This window comes from Cucurbita pepo, chromosome 2, assembly GCF_057944985.1.
Source record: "Cucurbita pepo subsp. pepo isolate OVF chromosome 2, ASM5794498v1, whole genome shotgun sequence".
NCBI lineage: Eukaryota > Viridiplantae > Streptophyta > Magnoliopsida > Cucurbitales > Cucurbitaceae > Cucurbita > Cucurbita pepo.
The window spans coordinates 9,428,143-9,445,560 of NC_141799.1; the positions used below are offsets into that span (position 1 = coordinate 9,428,143).

Below are 17,418 nucleotides of genomic sequence, written 5' to 3' on the forward strand. Positions count from 1 at the left end.
TTCGTTGGATTTGCCTCTCAATCTTAATTGCAATGTGCAACAACTCCTCGATATCAGAATAAGGCTATAAATCAGTCTTGTCTGCAACTATGTTTAACCCATTAAGAAACTGCGCCATGAGAACCTTCATGTCCTCATCGAGATCAAGTCGATCCATCAATATATCCATCTCCTTGTAATAATCCTCTAGAGATTTGTGTCCTTGTGTCAATGCTTGAAGCTTTTGCGCCATGTCCCGTTGAAAATATTGTGGAACAAAACGCTTCCTCATGGACTCTTTGAACTCGTACCATGAATCAATTGGTGCTTCAAGGTTTCTTCTTGTAACGATCCTAAATTTCCACATACTCAGAGTCGCTACTAACGTCTCATGCTCATCTATAATGCGAAAATATAACTCTTACATGAACATAATTGATAACGTAAACTTCAAAAAAACGTTTAACACAACTTCTTCTCTGGAAAACACAGCCATGGTCTTACGTGTTTAAATATGAAATACTGAAATTTAGAGAAAACAAAAACAAATACAAAATAATTTAAAACAATGAAATGCAAAACAACCTATTCTAACTTAAGACTAGAAATTTAAATATGAATCTACTCTATGCACGTGCCACAGTCTCTACTCGCGATGCCGCCGTCCTCCGTACAAGTGCGCCTTGCCTTTACCTGAAAAATGATGTGGCACACGGCCTGAGTATTTCAAAGAATACTCAGTAAGTGGCCCCACTATAGGGGCCATGCAAATGCAAACACATGCAATCATGATTTAGGGACCTATCTCTAATCATCTTAGGGGTGGCCTCCAGTCTCGGACAAATTGGATGTGTAGTACTTCCCTACACACGACTCACACGTGCGAGTGTGAATCCCCAGGGCGCTCGCACACCCCCTGGACCCTCTGGTCAAGTTAATCTGTAGCGACGTCCGGAGGTCAGCGGAACAACATAGTGTCATGCACCTCATGAACACCCTCATCTAGGTGCTTTCGCACCTGTGCGCATATGCGCTCATCATACGGTGCGCGTCCGCACTCATCATCTCTAGGGGAAGTAGCCCTATGCTTATGAACATACAATATGCATGAGGTCCCTCTAAATCCATCATAATGTCTCTTCTGACACAACCCTCTAGTCTCATCTCTTTGTTACTCTAGGTAACACATACTCGTGGATATTTATATTAATATCATTTTCACGCTCTTAGGGTTGTGTCCTATGTCGATCTAACAACATGATGCAATATGGCACTCATCATCATATGGCATGCTCAATATGGAAAACATCATCATATTAAGGTAAACGTCACGCAATCATCATACTCATCATATTGCCACAAAGTGCATCAAACATATCAAGTACGACATTCATCAAAATATATATATACTGAGCACATCATCATAAGTCATACATCATCATAACTCATATACCGCATCGTACGACATAGTTCATACAACATCGTAACTCATACAATTTTTAGTCTATCCTATAGTAAGGCCACTTACTTGGTTGGCCTTGGCCGAAGTACTCCCTAAATAGCTAAACGTAAGCTCCCGTTCCGTGAGAGCTGCTTCCTACGTCGCCGGGGTTTGTTTCCTATCACACCGTTCACCACTTTCCGTTAGTATTTCACAATTAATTTACCTATAATTTAATAAATGTGAAATACGGCTCTAAAACGGCATCGAATACCTTAATCGGGGCTGAAAACAGATCCAGGAGGGTCGAAATAGTGGAAATCGGGCTGAAAACAGGTGAGCTGAGCCGAACAACAGCTGGAGCCGCCGAAGCGTCACCGGAGGGAGCCCGAGCCGTTTGCGCCGAGCCGAGCCGAGGGACTGCCTGCGCCGCTGTGTGACACGTGGCAGTAGCGCGGGTTGCAGTCCGGTTCGGGTCGTGGTTCGGGTCGCGAGCTGTGGAAGGCTACTGAGCCAAGACTAATCGTTGGGCCTCGGCTTATTGGGCTGGGCCGCAAGTGTTTGGTTTGCAGGCCGACTCAATTGGACCGTAGGTCTAGTCTAGGTTGGTTCAACTGAACCGTAGCTTCTGGGCCGGTTTGAGGTTTGGGCCGCTGTAGTTGGGCTGGGCCGAAGGCAGAGGCCAAGGGAGGAACGGGCTGGCTCTCCCGGGTTCTGGGTTCGGGTTGACCCGGATCCGTGGATCTCGTCTTCCTTACCCGACTTCGGCCGATTTTTCGGCGAGCTTTCTCTCTCCTTCCCACGGCGTTTCCGTTGCCGATTTCGGTCCTCTTCCTTCCCTTTTCCTCTTTGTTCGTCGTCCTTCTTTTCTTTCTGGGAGTTTTGCGGCCTAAAAGCTCCTAAAAGCCACAGATCTAAGAATCGATTAAGAAACCTAATTTTCCGACCTCGGTTACTGACGACGACGCTTACGAAATAACACAAAACGCACCCTGAGTTATTGTGCTTTCGTTAGGGATCCCTCTTATGGTGGTAACAGGTCGTTTGGTGTCGGTTTGAGGGTGGTTTGAGGGCTCGTCGGAGAAACTGGACACTCGCCGACGTTTGTCCGAAATCTCTCTCTCTCTCGAAATTTTCTCTCTTTTCTCCCTTTGCAGGTGTTCTGAAGATGCTGGGTGTCGTGGACTGAGGGTGGGCGTGCTGTGGCCGTCGTTTCGCGTGGGTTCCGCGAAACTCGGCGGTCGCCGGATTTTTTTTTTTTCGTTTTCTCGTTTTCCTTTATTTATTTATTTATTTATTTATTATTATTATTATTATTATTATTATTATTATTATTATTATTATTATTATATTTTTTTTTTTCTTTCTTTCTTTCCCGGGTCGTTACACTTCTCCTACTTGACATCAATTTATCCCACCAAATTTGAGCATATTGTTTGAATTGAGCAATGCATAACAGTACCTTCTTTTCATCAATAAAATTATGACAATTGAACACTGACTCCACCATTTTCTCCCATTCAAGGACACTGACTCCACCATTTTCTCCCATTCAAGGTACTCCTCAGGATCACTTTTGCCATAAAACATGAGAAGTTTTAATTTGATCCCCACGTTACGATCAATTCTATCATCATAAGGAATGCGTTGTTGTAAATTATGATACCTTTTTCCATGGTCTCTCCCTCGCATCAAGCCACGACCAACCGCATGTGGATTATCCTCGTGGTGATCAGAATTGTCGCCTTCATATTTATCGGTTGAGGGCGCAGGTAGTGGAATCCTTTGTCGAGCTTGATTTTGAATCTCCAATCTTCCTATTCGATTAGTCAACTCTTCTATTCCTCGAATTATTCTTTCCATGGTTCGTTGTTGGGCTTCTCTCAATCGTGCATCAGTAATGTTAGGATTGTCGTCTGAATTTTCCATGCTACAAAAGAAAGTTGAATATATATATATATGGAATCAACCCAAGGAAAAGTATGAAACGAATTACCTTGATGATCAAGATCAAGAGTAAAGAAAACTCATTTCTAAACTCGTGATTCGAATCACTCCACAAGAGATTTAATCACTACTACTTGAATGACTCTAGCATGCAAGTTCTAAACACAAGAACTTGCAAAGAAGATCTTACCTCTTAACCAAGCTAAAAAAAATAGAAATTCTATTCTTTTTAATTAAAAAATGTGATGTCAAGAAAAGGAGGTTTTATATAGCCTTTACAACTTTATCCTATCTGACACATAACTCCCAAATTAAATTTGCTAGTAAATGAAAAATACTCATAACCTCCATATTAAAATGGTCAGTTAAGGGTGTGGTAACTAGGTTACAATATAACCTTAACTCCTATATTAAAAACTGACAAATATTTAAATTATAATTAAACAGTGCAATTAATGAAATGTGCTTATTTGTCATTCTTGTACTAGTTCCATAAATTTAGCTTGAGTTTATTAAATGCAACTTAAAATGCACTTGATGCATCTCTTTCTTGAAGCTCAACTTTGCACAACATATGATGGAGGTCTCCAACATCTTCTAGAATTTCCTTTGATGAGCCCACCATAGCTTGAATATAAGTGCACAAGGTTTGTTGTAGCTTCTTGGCTCTCGTCCTTGTAATTGGACCTTGAGATAGGGAAATTCCTTGGCCATGGTTCATATCACAATCTCTTGGCTTGAAGATGACAATCTTGCGTCCTTTATTAATTCGGATGGCAACCTTGAAAATTTTCTTCTCAATTTTATTTTTACTTATTTTTATCTTTATAGTTTTTTATTGACCCAGAGTTTAAATCGAAGCTTCGCTTTATTGAAAATTTTGAGAGGTGAGAATGAGAGCTTCATTTGTATAAATGAGTGCAAACAGAGTGGCCTAAAATTCCTTGAGTGTATACACGTGAGAGAGTGTTGTGAGGTCCTTCGTATTTCCATAACTTATTTTTTGCAACAAAGTTTCAAAAATAGATTCGAGGACGAATCCTCTGGAAGAAGTGGAGAATGATATGAACCAAGAGATATCAAGATGTGAAGAAAATGCTATTGAAATTTTAAAAAATATTTCAATTCATGCCACATTAAAGAAGAATGAAGTTTCATTGTTATAAATTTTAGGTGGATTACAATTTAGAGTAATTTCGAGTGATTGTATTTCATTAATATATTTTAAGACTTTTTATTTAGTTTAGATTACATTTACATCATGGTTAATTATAGCCATAAAGTATGAATATTACAGCTCTGTAATGTCTTTAATAGTTTCATTTTGAGGCTATATAAAGCCATGTATGTTGTATTTGTGAGTAGACTTGGAAAATGTAGTAAAAGAAGCATTTGTGTTTTCTTCCGCACATGACTAAGTTTCTTTGCAATTCTATGTAGTTTAAGTTGCATGTAGAATCATTCAAACTCAACATGATCAATGTTGCTTGTGGATTGATTCGAATCTCAAACAAGTGTTCTTGCGTTGAGATATTTGATCAACAGGGTAATCCGAATCTTATTCCCCTTGTAGTGATTCCATAACACAATTACTTAAAAACTAAGGCTAACTTATCATGAGATAGCATCCTAATTACTTACAAATCAAAGGCTAAGTTTTAGCTCATCTAATAATAGTAGTCTTTTGGTAACTTAAAAACCATAGGCTATTCTAGCTTATCATGAGATAACATCCTAATTACCTAAAGTTTAGTTTAGGGTAATCACCTGATTACTTAAAAATCAAGTGCTAACACTAAGCATAACATAAACTTATAAAACACCCCGATCATGAAACATAATAACATTCAAGGCCTTAAAAGGTTAATCGATAGGGATATTCTAGTCCTTTTCCTCATGTTTTAACTTAAATCTTTTCAACTTAGTTTAAGTTTTAAATTTGGACCAAACTTCTTGGGTCAAATTTTATGTCCTTACATTATCTTAAAGAAATATTAGGGGCATTAGGATCATTTACAACCTTATATCTTAAGTATATCTTAAGGAAAATTCAAATTTGTTACTTACCTTGTTATTGACATTCGAGACCTTTATTATCGAGCTTTCGGTGTAAGAAAATAGATCTATCTTAGAGTCTAGTTACTAGAATCATAAAATATTTTCTGAGAACCAGGAATGAATTTAATTGGACCAAATTTAAGGATCACATTTTGGGCTGATATGGCTGGTTTAATTGAACCGGTCACGTCATCTGTCTTCTTCCTCAAACAGGGGAAGAAGACGATTCAAGCCAATGCTCCTTTGCCTGAAACTCAATCCTTCCAACCTAATATAGTGGTATGTTGTCCTTGAATCCTTTATGAAGCTCAAAAGATGGAGAATCAAGGATGAGAATGACTTTGGTTTTATACCTTGGCATGCACGGTAGCTCGAGATATAACCTTCAAAAATGGAAAACAATTTTCTCGCTAGAGTAAAACTCAAAAACTTGTTATTGGTTGGGACGATTCAGATCATATCATTCCTCGATTCCTTAATGAAATCGCTTCTTGGTCTTCCCCTCAAGCTAAATAAATAGATTTGGAAGAACAACTTTACATGAGGACTACAAATTTTTCGTTTGAAACTCTCGGACCCATACCCTATTGGGCAACTGATGGGGACCTTCTTAGGTCTTGACTTCTGAATGAAGCTCTCCCTCTCACCTCCACAAATATATTGGGATTGGTTTTATCTAATGATGTGGTAGGTAGAAGCTTAAATTGAATTACCCCCATCTTGTTTAAAATTGATTCGCTAATGATTTCTTTGATTACCATCGATCCTAAGCTTTTCACTCTTCTTTGTCATCACGAAAAAACACTTCTCATCGTCCTAGAAAGCGTTTGACATAGATTTGGTGTCACAAATTTGGTTGTAGTCTCTAATTGGATTTTTCAAAAAAAAAAAAAAAAAAACTTCCTTCCTCAGCCATGGAACTCAATTGTTTGAGAAAACGTGGGAAAAGCGGCCAAATCCCAGATTGGTACGCTTGGAAGGTTTAAATGTATATTTGAAAACATATGGGAAGGGAAGACGCATGAAGCAGACGATAATCACGACCCAACTCTATTGTTGTCGGCAAACCATAAAGCTCAAAATCATGGTTGTAGGCAATCAGTTTTATGGAGAAAAGTTGGGGGTTCAATTCATTCAAGCTTAAACCCGAGCTCTATGGAAGCCACACGCACACGAATGAAGCATGGGAAGATATCGAACTCAAAGGTTCAAGTTGCACTCTTATGCACTATAAACTTCAATGAGGGTCCATAAAGGAATGAATTCTGAAGACAAAATAAAATATTGAACGAACAAAATCCATTTGATAAGGCTTAATAACGAATTATGAACCACAACAATATACTCTTTCAGGTAGAGCCTGATCTAGCAGTCGAAATGGAGGCACACATAGGCTAGCGGTTATAGAGGGTCACGTCATATCTAAGTCTAGATTTCCTTTTATACTTGTATTTTAAATCTTGATCTTTTATTTCATGTATTTTAATTTGTTTGAACGGTAGTAGTGTACTTTGGTAGTCTTCTTTGTCTTTTGTATAATATAAATTTTTATTGCTATTTTAATTGAATTTTAAATGGATGCATGTTTAAATGTTACCCAAATTATTTTTTTTATTACGAAGAGTCGATCATTACATTTCTCATTTATATTCAATATGTCTAATATATTTAATATTAATTTGAACCTTTCAAAATTTTCTTTAACTAAATAAAGATTAACTAAATTGATTAATGTTACTATCATCTAGTAAAGTGACCTGAACTACTGATTATAAGTTTAATTAATTAAGTTTCATAGTCAAACCTCTCGAGTTATGCACTAAAAAGTTGTCTCCATTAATATAATCATTATAAACAAATCAATATTTCACAACTCATTCATAATAAAAAATATGTTTTACTTTTGTAATTATATCTTTCATTTATCTACCACGAATTCTATAATAAATAATTTATTTACAATCCAACAATAAACTAAGTCCATTTTGGATTAGTGAGAATGTGAGACCCCATTGTTCAAGTCTCGATCAACATTTAAGAGAATTACTCCTCTACTTTTCCTATACGGGAAGAAATGAGTTCCATCTTGTCAATTGTGTTTTCATCCGCATATTTGGTCAAGTCCCAAAAAATTGTACGCATATTACAAAAATCATTTGCTCATACAAGCCAAATGGTGAGCCCTCGTAGACAAGAGTTCATAATTCACTTAAAATTAAAATCGAGACACGTGTGATTATCCTATAAAATATTAATCTTCTCTATTGACATATTCCTAAGAAGAGATTAAATATTATATAGTTTAGTTATATACAAACTCATGGTATATAATACCCTTATTCACATATCTCCACCTAAACAATTTGAATCAAACCACAATTAGTAACTAAATTATATCACTAGTGTTAGGGCCCTCCCTTCACCACTCTCATGGGATAGTCTACAGGGTTCATAACTACTCCTTTTACTAGCTTACGTAGCCAACATTTAGATCCGGCTCTAAATTATATCACTAGTGTTAGTAGATAGAGAGAAGCCACCCAACTATATCTATATATATATATATATATATATATTAACCTTTTCATACAATAATGTTAAATTGCTTTTTACCTTCTTAGGATCATATTGGGGTTTAACTTCCCTTGCACCCTTCGCTCCAACGTTTCCTTGTCTATGTCTACCATGCTCCAACAGAGTTAGCTCCTAGTGGGTGCTTGGTTGCTACATTTTGGGATCAACTGAAACAGAGGTTCAACATCTTATGAAAAGTAATGGAAACAATAAAATCAAGGGTTGTTCTTGGTTTTATGATTATAACATCTTACTTCATCACCTTCTTTTCTGCAGTTTCACGTTCATAGCATTCACCAACTTCTCAGTCTTTGCCTCAACCATCATTCCCTTCAATGTCATCTCCCTATAATAACGCAACCCCTCTTCTTTTCTTCCCTTCTCGTACAAACCGTGTATCATAATCGTGTAAGACCGACGGTCCGGTCCCAACCCCATCTCTTCCATTTCATTCCAAGTACACTTAACCCTTTCCTCAATATCCCACTCCATGTACAATCGCAATATCAGATTGTAAGTGTCACTGCTCATCTTGCATCCACTCCTCTCCATCCTTTCCACGAGTATCGGAATTTCCTCCGGTTCCCTTACCGACGCAAGTAAGTAGCTAAACGTCACAGAATTCGGCCAACAACTTCTATTTCTCTCCACCATTTCATCCAAAAGCTCATTAACCTTCTCCATCCTCCTAATCTTACAGAGGTGTTTGATGAGAGTGTTGTAAGTTGCTACATTTGAGGCACACCCTCTCTCGTTCATTTCCTTGAAGATCTCTAGAGCTTCAGGAATCCTCTTCTTGAAACAAAGTGCATCAATGATGCAATTGCAGATTACAACATCGGGTTTTAAGCCCTTCTCCCACATGGCTCTATACAACTTCAAAGCCGTCCCTAACTTTCCCTTCTTTGTCAATGAGTTTATCAAAGTCCCATAAGTGTATATATCAGGCTCCCACTTCGATTCAATTATCTCCCTCCAAAACCTCTTGGCTTCATGAACATTTCCCAACACACACCACCCATTAAGAACAATATTACTCGTCTTAATATCAGGAAAAAACTCATGTTTCTTGGAGTGGAACAGGGTCTCTGCAATTTCTACATGCTTGTATCTACATAACCACATCAAAAGTGACTGAAACGCTATCAAATTCATCTCAAGACCAAGTTCTTGCCTTCTGTGGAAGATGTCAATTGCTTCCTCCACCTTATGAGCTGCAGCATATCTATTAAGAAGAACTAAATATGTTTCCTCATTAACAAGTTTTTTTCTCTTAGACATTTCTACAAACACCTTGTCTACTTCCTCGAAGCGTCTGGATTTCCCAAGAATATCAAGAATCTCATTGTAAATAACAGAACCAGGGGAGTACTCACCTTCTCCATTACCTCTTTTCGTGACCCAATTGAAGAAATCGAAGGCGGGTTTCCAATCCGATCGATGCCTTCGCAACACTTGGAGAACAAAATCATCGGTTAAGACGAGGCTGCATCGATTAAGAGCCGTCTCGATCTCCTCCACTGGTTTGTGTCTTCTAAATTTGAGGACGTTTTGGACATAAACAGCAGATTGGTCATAAACGTTGATGGAATCATCTGAGACAGCAACTGGGTTTGAAAGTTTAGTCGTTTCATGACAGTTTCTAGTCGTTTCGCAACTTTGGGTATGATGAATATGATGGGAGATGTGGAAGAAGGGCCTGTATGAAATGGGAGTGTGAGGAAGAACACCTTTTATGAGGTATGCTTGGAACCCTAATCTGAATTTTCCATGGAAATTTTGCGCCGCATTGTTCCTCAACCATAGGAATTTGAACCTCATATCGAGCCCTTGGATCACAAATGGGAAATGGGGCTCTTTCAATACGGAAGACTAGATTATAGATTATAAAATTTAATGCAATTATTTCAAATCAGGTCTCTCTTATTATTCCTCTTAATGCAATATACTCTACGATTTTTGTGGAGGAACCGAGTTGATTGAGTTTTCTATGAAAATATATGAAAATGTAAAGAAATCGAAAAACTAAATAGGGAGGAGACACGTGTCATACAGCGAGTGCCTTACACACGTGTTATTAGTCTTGGGATTCTGACTGCGTAGGCGAACAGGAGACCCGCGTCATGTAGCGATTGGCAAACTGCGGCAGTGTTCGACATGTGGCATGCTTCGGGTGGTGCAATGTGGCTAAATATGGTGGTGACCATCACTCAGATTCGACCCACACTTGAGAATCGTCCCACGGTCCGATCCAAACCTATGCCATCGACCTAAACCGCACAAATTGATTCAACTTGAGGAACGAGACCCATGAGTATCCCCCACCGTGCAAGTAAGGGACCTTCTACGCATGTAAGTCCCTTTTTTATTCACTTAACCTCCATTCTACTATATTTCACCCCGGTTTTGATATTGGCCTTAATTTTACTTGAGCGATGACCTACCAATGAATTTTCAGAAAATTTGTTGCCTCAAACAAGCAAAAAAAAAGAAGCTTAAAAAGGCACGTTTCATCCTGGTAACTAGTCACACAGTCTTTTGGCAAGTAAGGCTTACAGGGATCACTGGGGCATGTTAGCATTCAAGCATTTCTTACCTTAGGCAGGTAGAATATGCATGTATAGGACTACAAAAAGGACAATTTTGGATAAGAATGCATTGTAAGTACCATATAAAAAAATTACCAAATTGCCCCTAGAATGAGATTTGAGATTAATATAGTTTTAGATGATTTCTGATTGTGCTAGAAAGAAGGGCTATTATGATATGTGCTTCAGGAAAATGATGAATGTTATCTCCGGGTTGAATTTGTTTGTTTGTTTGATCACATGAATGCTTAGTTTATCTCTTAGTTATTTTTTATTGATAGGATCTCTCCCTAATAAACTACCGTATATTATGTAAACTATGCTCTAGGGGATCAATAGGATAATCTTCCTATTAAGAATATTTAGTACTAAATGATAGTTTACCATATATATCATATTTGATATTTTATTATAGGCAAATATCTTCTTATCATAGGTATCTTTTCATTTATTACTCTTTCCATATCCTTGTAATTTATTTTATTATAAATAAGATAACTTTCACACCCATTTAAGTGGGGTGGATTAAACAAACCTTCTCACTTCCTAACAAAGCATGCACAAGAGAACCAAGTTGAGACTATGGCACAAGAGCTAAAGTGGTTTCGAGCCAACCCAAGTCATAACATTTTTAGTACACCCAGCACCATAGAATCGTGAATGGAGTCAAAAGTTTAGACCTACATGTACCCAGAGTATGTATAAGCCGAGAAATTAGCCCTAAATGTCTTAGAAACAATAGTTGAGCACCAAACTGCCTAGACACCCTAAGAACCTAGTAAATCCCCGCAACACCTAAGAAAAAGTTACAAGGACTTATGAGACCTCTAGAGCGTGAAGAATAATTGTAACAAGTCACTATTGTGTGTAGAATAAACCTCGAGTCATTATTGTGGGCCAGAAATAACCTATTAATGTATTATAATATATTTGTCATACATAATTAAAATTAAGGACATATTTTTAACACCCTGAATTTGAGAATGCTGTTAAATCTTTTTGAACAAAAAAGTCATAAAAATAGCTCATTTGTCTGGATGCTCTCTAAAATTCAAAGTTGGAGGGGTTGTAGCTGTTATTTGTTGTGTTCTTGTCATGTTTATTCTAATGTCGGATCCCATGTTCCTTTGTTTTTCCGAAATCTCCAATGGTTTCTTCTATTTTATGTGTTATTATGTTCTTTGCGTTTCAAATATTCATCCAATGCAAGACCCTAAGCTTCCATTCATGAGTTGCATTGGAGTTGTGAAAAACAAGAAAAGGTTGACGAATTTCTTGCCATGTTTCATATCAGAGGAGAGATTCAATAGGAAATGTTTGGAAAAGAGCATTAAGGAGTATTATGAGACTAAAACTTTAGCCTCACTTGCTATCATTTCCCTCAAATCTGGTACCTTCTCTCCCTCTTCTTACCACTTCATTCATGTTCGGGTTTGAATTTCCTTCCTCGAAAATTGTATTTGAACATATTCAAATCTTATCTCGTAATGTCCTTCTCATTCAAATTTGGAAAATTTGGAATTTGTTTAAGCCAATGGAAACATTTATGGTATATAACTAATGTTTGTTTGAACCCTTATGTTTAAAGTAATGATTGTTCTAAATAATTGATATCAGATTCATGCCTAACTGGGTTTTTTCAGTAGAATTCTAAAGTTGATGAACCTTAAGGGCAAAGTTGTCACATGGAATTATGGATAAAAACCCTTATGGAATATGAGTTGTGATTAGGTTCTATCGAATGTGCTGTCCTCCAAAAAGAAAAGCTAGTATAGAGCGTCGAAAAAGGAAGTAAAACTTTCACCACCGACGAGACCTACCTTCAAATTCAAAGGCACAAGTACCGGGATTACTCCCAAGAGATTAGTCCAACAAGACGGATGAGCTACATTAGCATGTGTCGTAGACGTAAGAGGAAAAGAAAATAAAAAACCCTAGAAAACGTGTCATTAGTAAATGAGTTCCCGGATGTATTTCCAAAGGAGATATCGTGGATACCTAATATGCACCTAGACGTCTTATAGGAAAGGAAATTAGACGTAGATTGCTTTAGAGAATAGAAGCTAACCCAGATGGATAAATGACTCATTTAAGAGGAGACCATAGTACTTTGTTCAAGCGCTAAACTCACAAGCAATGTTCATAATGTTTTGTGGTAAACTTGTAGAGAACAATAAGCGAAGGTACACAACAAAGGAGACAAAGAAGAAAAGCAAAGAGAAAAGCTCCGTACAAACTTTCACATTTCGTCAGCTATGCGTGGCCACAAATAACTTCAGCCACCACAATCTGTTAGGGGAAGGTGGGTTTGGAAGAGTTTACAAAGGCCTCATTGACACCACAAGACAAGTACCCATCAATCCTTACTTTCCTTTGCAAATTCTATTAATTCATGAGTGTTCTATTGATTATTCCTCTTCCTTAGGTGGCTGTGAAGCAACTTGATCCAAATGGGTATCAAGGCAATAGAGAATTCCTTGTGGAGGTTCTAATGCTAAGCCTTCTTCGCCATCCCAACCTTGTCAATTTGGTTGGGTATTGCGTTGATGCATATCAAAGGATTTTGGTGTACGAGTACATGGCTAAGGGTTCCTTGGAGGATCATCTTCTTGGTATAGCTTCAGATAATGGAGCTCTAGATTGGAAGACAAGGATGAAAATTGTGGAAGGAGTAGCTAAAGGGCTTGAATATTTACATGAAACGAATCCTCCGGTGATATTTCGGGACTTCAAAGCTTCGAATATATTGCTCGATGAGGAATTCAATCCAAAACTCTCGGATTTTGGACTTGCAAAGCTAGGTCCCATGGGTGATAAATCTCATGTTTCCACTCGAGTGATGGGAACCTATGGCTATTGTGCTCCTGAATATGCACTTACCGGACAATTGACTACCAAATCTGATGTCTATAGCTTTGGTGTCGTGTTCTTGGAGATCATCTCTGGGAGGAGAGTTATTGACAACACGAAACCAAGAGCGGAAAAGAATTTGCTTGCATGGGTTTGTTTTCTTTTTCTATACACCGCATTCATTTTATCTAAACTTGTTGGGAGGGAGTCCCACGTTGGTTAATTTAGGAAATGATCATGGATTTATAAGGAATGAATATATCTCCATTGGTACGAGGCTTTTGGGGAAGCCCAAAGCAAATCCATGAGAGTTAATGCTCCAAGTGGACAATATCATACCATTGTGAAGCTTCGTGATTCCTAACATGGTATCAGAGCCATACTCTTAATTTAGTCATGTCAATAGAATCCTCAAGTTTCGAACAAAGAAGTTGTTAGCCTCGAAGGTATAGTCAAAAGTGACTCATGTGTCGAACAAAGAAAGAAGTCGAGTCTTGGTGTACTTTGTTCGAGGGGAGGATTCTTGAGGATTGTTAGGAGGGAGCCCACCTAGGTTAATTTAGGAAATGATCATAGATTTATAAGAAAAGAATACACATGCATTGATATGAGAGCTTATGCTCAAAGTGAATAACATCATATCATTGTGGAGAGTCGTGATTCCTAACAATTCCTAAGCTCGATTATTACTTGATTACAGGCACAACCACTCCTCAAAGATAGAAGGAAATTTATTCTAATAGCGGATCCAAAGCTAAAAGGAAAATTTTCAGTGAAGGCTTTGTATCAAGCTTTGGCGGTGGTGTCTATGTGTTTACAAGAAGATGCAAGTACTCGGCCATTGATTAGCGATGTGGTCATGGCTCTACAATATTTAGCTATAAACAGTGATGTCGATGTCGATGTAGACAACGAATCGAATTCGGGGTCGAGATGGGGATTAAGTTCAAATGGAGGCTCAACTACTCGTAATAGAAGTAGTGATAATGATGAGAAAAGGAGTGTTGATGTTGTAGGTGATGGGAGGTGATTTTTAAAATGATGAAACAAGAACACAATGCGTAGCCCTTTTCCTTCATTGTTTTTTATGATATCACGGCCCAATTTTTGAGGCTTCAAAACTCGGACCACGACGGAAAAGACAAAGACCAAAGAAAATAAAATAAAAAACAAAAAAAAAAAACTTCGGAACGATTCCTTCTATAACCATGCAGTTTTTAAACGCTCCCCACCTCGACTAGCAGCCTGCAATTGAAACTAAAGGAAAAAAGAGTGAGTATAAAAACATTTAGTAAGCAACCGCTCTCGCCACATCCTTAATCTAGTAAGTTACCTGAGCTTTTCTTGAGCTCTAAGAAGTTCGGGCCTAATTCAGGAATTCCCCTGACTGTTACCACATTTGATATTCTTATGTAGTCTCTTGTCTCCTCTTAATACAGGATATATTCTACATGCAATAGTACTTTCTCCCGTTATCTACTTATGTAGTCTCTCATCCACTCTCAAGGTGGTTTTGTTCTATACACGGTAGCAGTTCTTTTTGTTATCTACTTATGTAGTCCGTCGTCCCTCTCAAAGCGAGTTTGTTCTACACATTAGTAGTAGTTACTCTTATTATCTAGTTATGTAGTTTCTCGTCCCTTTTCAAGGCGAGCAGCTCCTCTTGTCGCCTACTCATGTAGTCCATCGTCCTCTCTCAAGGCAGGCTTATGGGTTGTGACCCATTTCTACACATAATAGTGGTTATTCATGTTCTCTATTTATGTACTCTCGTGTCTCCTCTTAAGGTGGGTTTACATCAACACATAGTAGCAATTTCTCATGTCGCCCACTCATATACTCCCTCGTCCCCTCTCAAGACGGGTTTAAGGACTTTGACCCCTTTCCACATACAGTAACGATTCCTTAAATAAATACCGTTCATGTTGCAAGCAGTCTCGTAAGTTCTCTTAAAATTTCTTGAGCATCATAGAGGTTTACTAGGTTGTTAGGGCATTTAAATGGTTTAAATCTCTTTTAACGTTTCCAGGACGTTTGGAGTTCGCTTCTCAAGGCTAAATCCACTTTTGGGTGCACTCGAGTCTAGGCCTCTGATAGCCGCTCACGATCCTAGTGTGCTCGGTCTACTAAAAACGTTCTAACCTAGGTCAACGTGAATACCGTTCTAGCTCTAATTCTCTAACCTTAACTTGGCTCATAAATGCTTAGCCATGAAAATCATGACCTAAACGTACAAGCAAGTTCAACATAGAGATAACATATATCAATCACTAGGAGCACACATTACAATATCTCACCCTCCTTTCTAAAGCGTTAAAATAGATATGCAACTCAATAGATATGCAATAGATATGCAACCGAGAAGAAATCAATAGGTATTCTGCAAAAATGACTGATTATTGATACTATGTGAAGGGAATGTTCGTGTCGTAATTTTGAAATCACAACTTAATATGAAATTGAATGAAATCGAAAACCTAATATCTTATTATGTTCCTATTAAGATTATCTTAATGTATCCCTATTGAAGATATAATTAATACAATATATGTTTATATTATTATATGTTTGGAATTTATGTCCTTAAGTATTATAATTAATTTTTTTTTTTTAATAATAATTTTGATTAATCTATTTATCATTTAAAATGGTTTATTGCACGAAAAATTAAAGATTATTAGTGTAATGTTAAATAATATGTGATTGACATACAAGAGTATTACCAAGTAATAATCTAAAGGGTCTGTAAGATAGATAATCTTGAGTATTTTATCCTAATAACACTGTTGATACGGCCTACTTTTGTTACAAATGATTAGATCCAAATCGTTCATGTGAAGATATGTGAGTTGGAGACATACCCAATAGAGAGTTGGAAGAAACGAACGACTCAGGTGTAATTACAAACAACTCGTGAATGATCAACTTGCTTCTAATGATTATATCAACAAACACAACTTGTCCTATAGTGCAAAGAGTGCAACTCTGGGTCTATAGTGGAGTGACCCATAGTTAATGAATGAAAAGTAATTAGTCAAAAGTTTAATTAATTAATTTTAAACAATTGGAGCTTATAATCGGTAGATCCTTACCATCCCCGGAGTAAATATAATAGTTGAAGAAAGATTCTACAAAGATTATAAATAGGAATTGAGTCAAAAAAAAAAAAAAAAAAAAAAAAACCTTACTTTTCACCTCATTAGAGTCTTTTATGTGTGCCTTTGGGTTCACTCCCTAGTCATGATCTTGTTCATATGGGAGCAAGAGACTGCATAGGCTTATGAACATTAGCAGATATGAGCATTGCTCCCTCCTTTATGATTTTTACGTTACGGGGCCTACCAGGGAGCTAACAACTAAATCGTGCTAGAAAATCTAATAATAATGTCCAACTATGGGTTGGAACCTTTGAGGAGGTTGTGCCTTAAATACCTATGATATGTAGGTTGATGATTACGATAGGGACTAGTTTACTAATCAAGATGCCTTACAACTCAAAGATAAAACCGATGAGATAGTAAGCTCAAATGAGTTGAAACTCCAAAAATTAATGGCCCGTTAAGCAAAGAGATTTGATGACTTCCACAACATTACCCTAAGTTGAGGTAGGATAAATCAAGTGGGGATAGCTTAGAAGAGCCTATGACTTAGGGATGAGATAAGAAACCCAAACGATCGCGTGAACTGAGTGAGATAAGATTTAAGAACAAACTAAAAATCTACAAACAAGCTACTTACAAAATATTTTTATACTCGTACATGTTATTTTATCCTTTTCAGATGAAGGTTGTGCGGCATAGTTGAGGAGAGGGCATGCAAAGGTGCAGGGTGGTAAGGGTCGAGATTGATCTGTGTCCTGCCTTTTTAAGATTTTATGTTTTCTATGAACTTAGTTGTTTTAGCATTTGCTCATTTTGTTAGTGTGGCTTTGTAAATTGTGTCCCCGACATGTTTGAAACGATTTGATGTACTATTTGAACT

At 37.4% G+C, this 17,418-nt stretch overlaps 2 protein-coding genes across 3 annotated transcripts; one reads left to right on the forward strand and one right to left on the reverse strand.

Moving 5' to 3' along the window:
• Positions 1-7,568: 7,568 nt before the first annotated feature.
• LOC111784410 (Tetratricopeptide repeat (TPR)-like superfamily protein) lies at positions 7,569-9,872 on the reverse strand. Of its 2 annotated transcripts, none has more exons than XM_023665125.2 (2): positions 8,262-9,872; positions 7,569-8,166 (listed from the first exon to the last, which is right to left on the reverse strand). In XM_023665125.2, exons 1-2 carry the CDS (start codon positions 9,818-9,820, stop codon positions 8,163-8,165), a joined length of 1,563 nt encoding a protein of 520 aa, XP_023520893.2. In that variant the 5' UTR covers positions 9,821-9,872; the 3' UTR covers positions 7,569-8,162. The 2 variants fall into 2 exon arrangements, with proteins under 2 accessions (XP_023520893.2, XP_023520892.2); XM_023665124.2 differs by having other exon boundaries at positions 8,254-9,871.
• A 3,146-nt stretch (positions 9,873-13,018) lies between these two features.
• LOC111784398 (putative serine/threonine-protein kinase PBL23) lies at positions 13,019-14,508 on the forward strand. Its single transcript, XM_087120923.1, has 2 exons — positions 13,019-13,588; positions 14,138-14,508. Exons 1-2 carry the CDS (start codon positions 13,079-13,081, stop codon positions 14,465-14,467), a joined length of 840 nt encoding a protein of 279 aa, XP_086977049.1. The 5' UTR covers positions 13,019-13,078; the 3' UTR covers positions 14,468-14,508.
• Positions 14,509-17,418: the final 2,910 nt, after the last annotated feature.

Bases quoted from the DNA above. Each gene is read 5' to 3' on its own strand.
- LOC111784410 (XM_023665125.2), bottom strand. From the start codon at position 9,820: ATGAGGTTCAAATTCCTATGGTTGAGGAACAATGCGGCGCAAAATTTC.
- LOC111784398 (XM_087120923.1), top strand. From the start codon at position 13,079: ATGCTAAGCCTTCTTCGCCATCCCAACCTTGTCAATTTGGTTGGGTAT. The intron at 13,589-14,137 runs GTTTGTTTTCTT...ACTTGATTACAG, and splicing joins AAAAGAATTTGCTTGCATGG to GCACAACCACTCCTCAAAGA.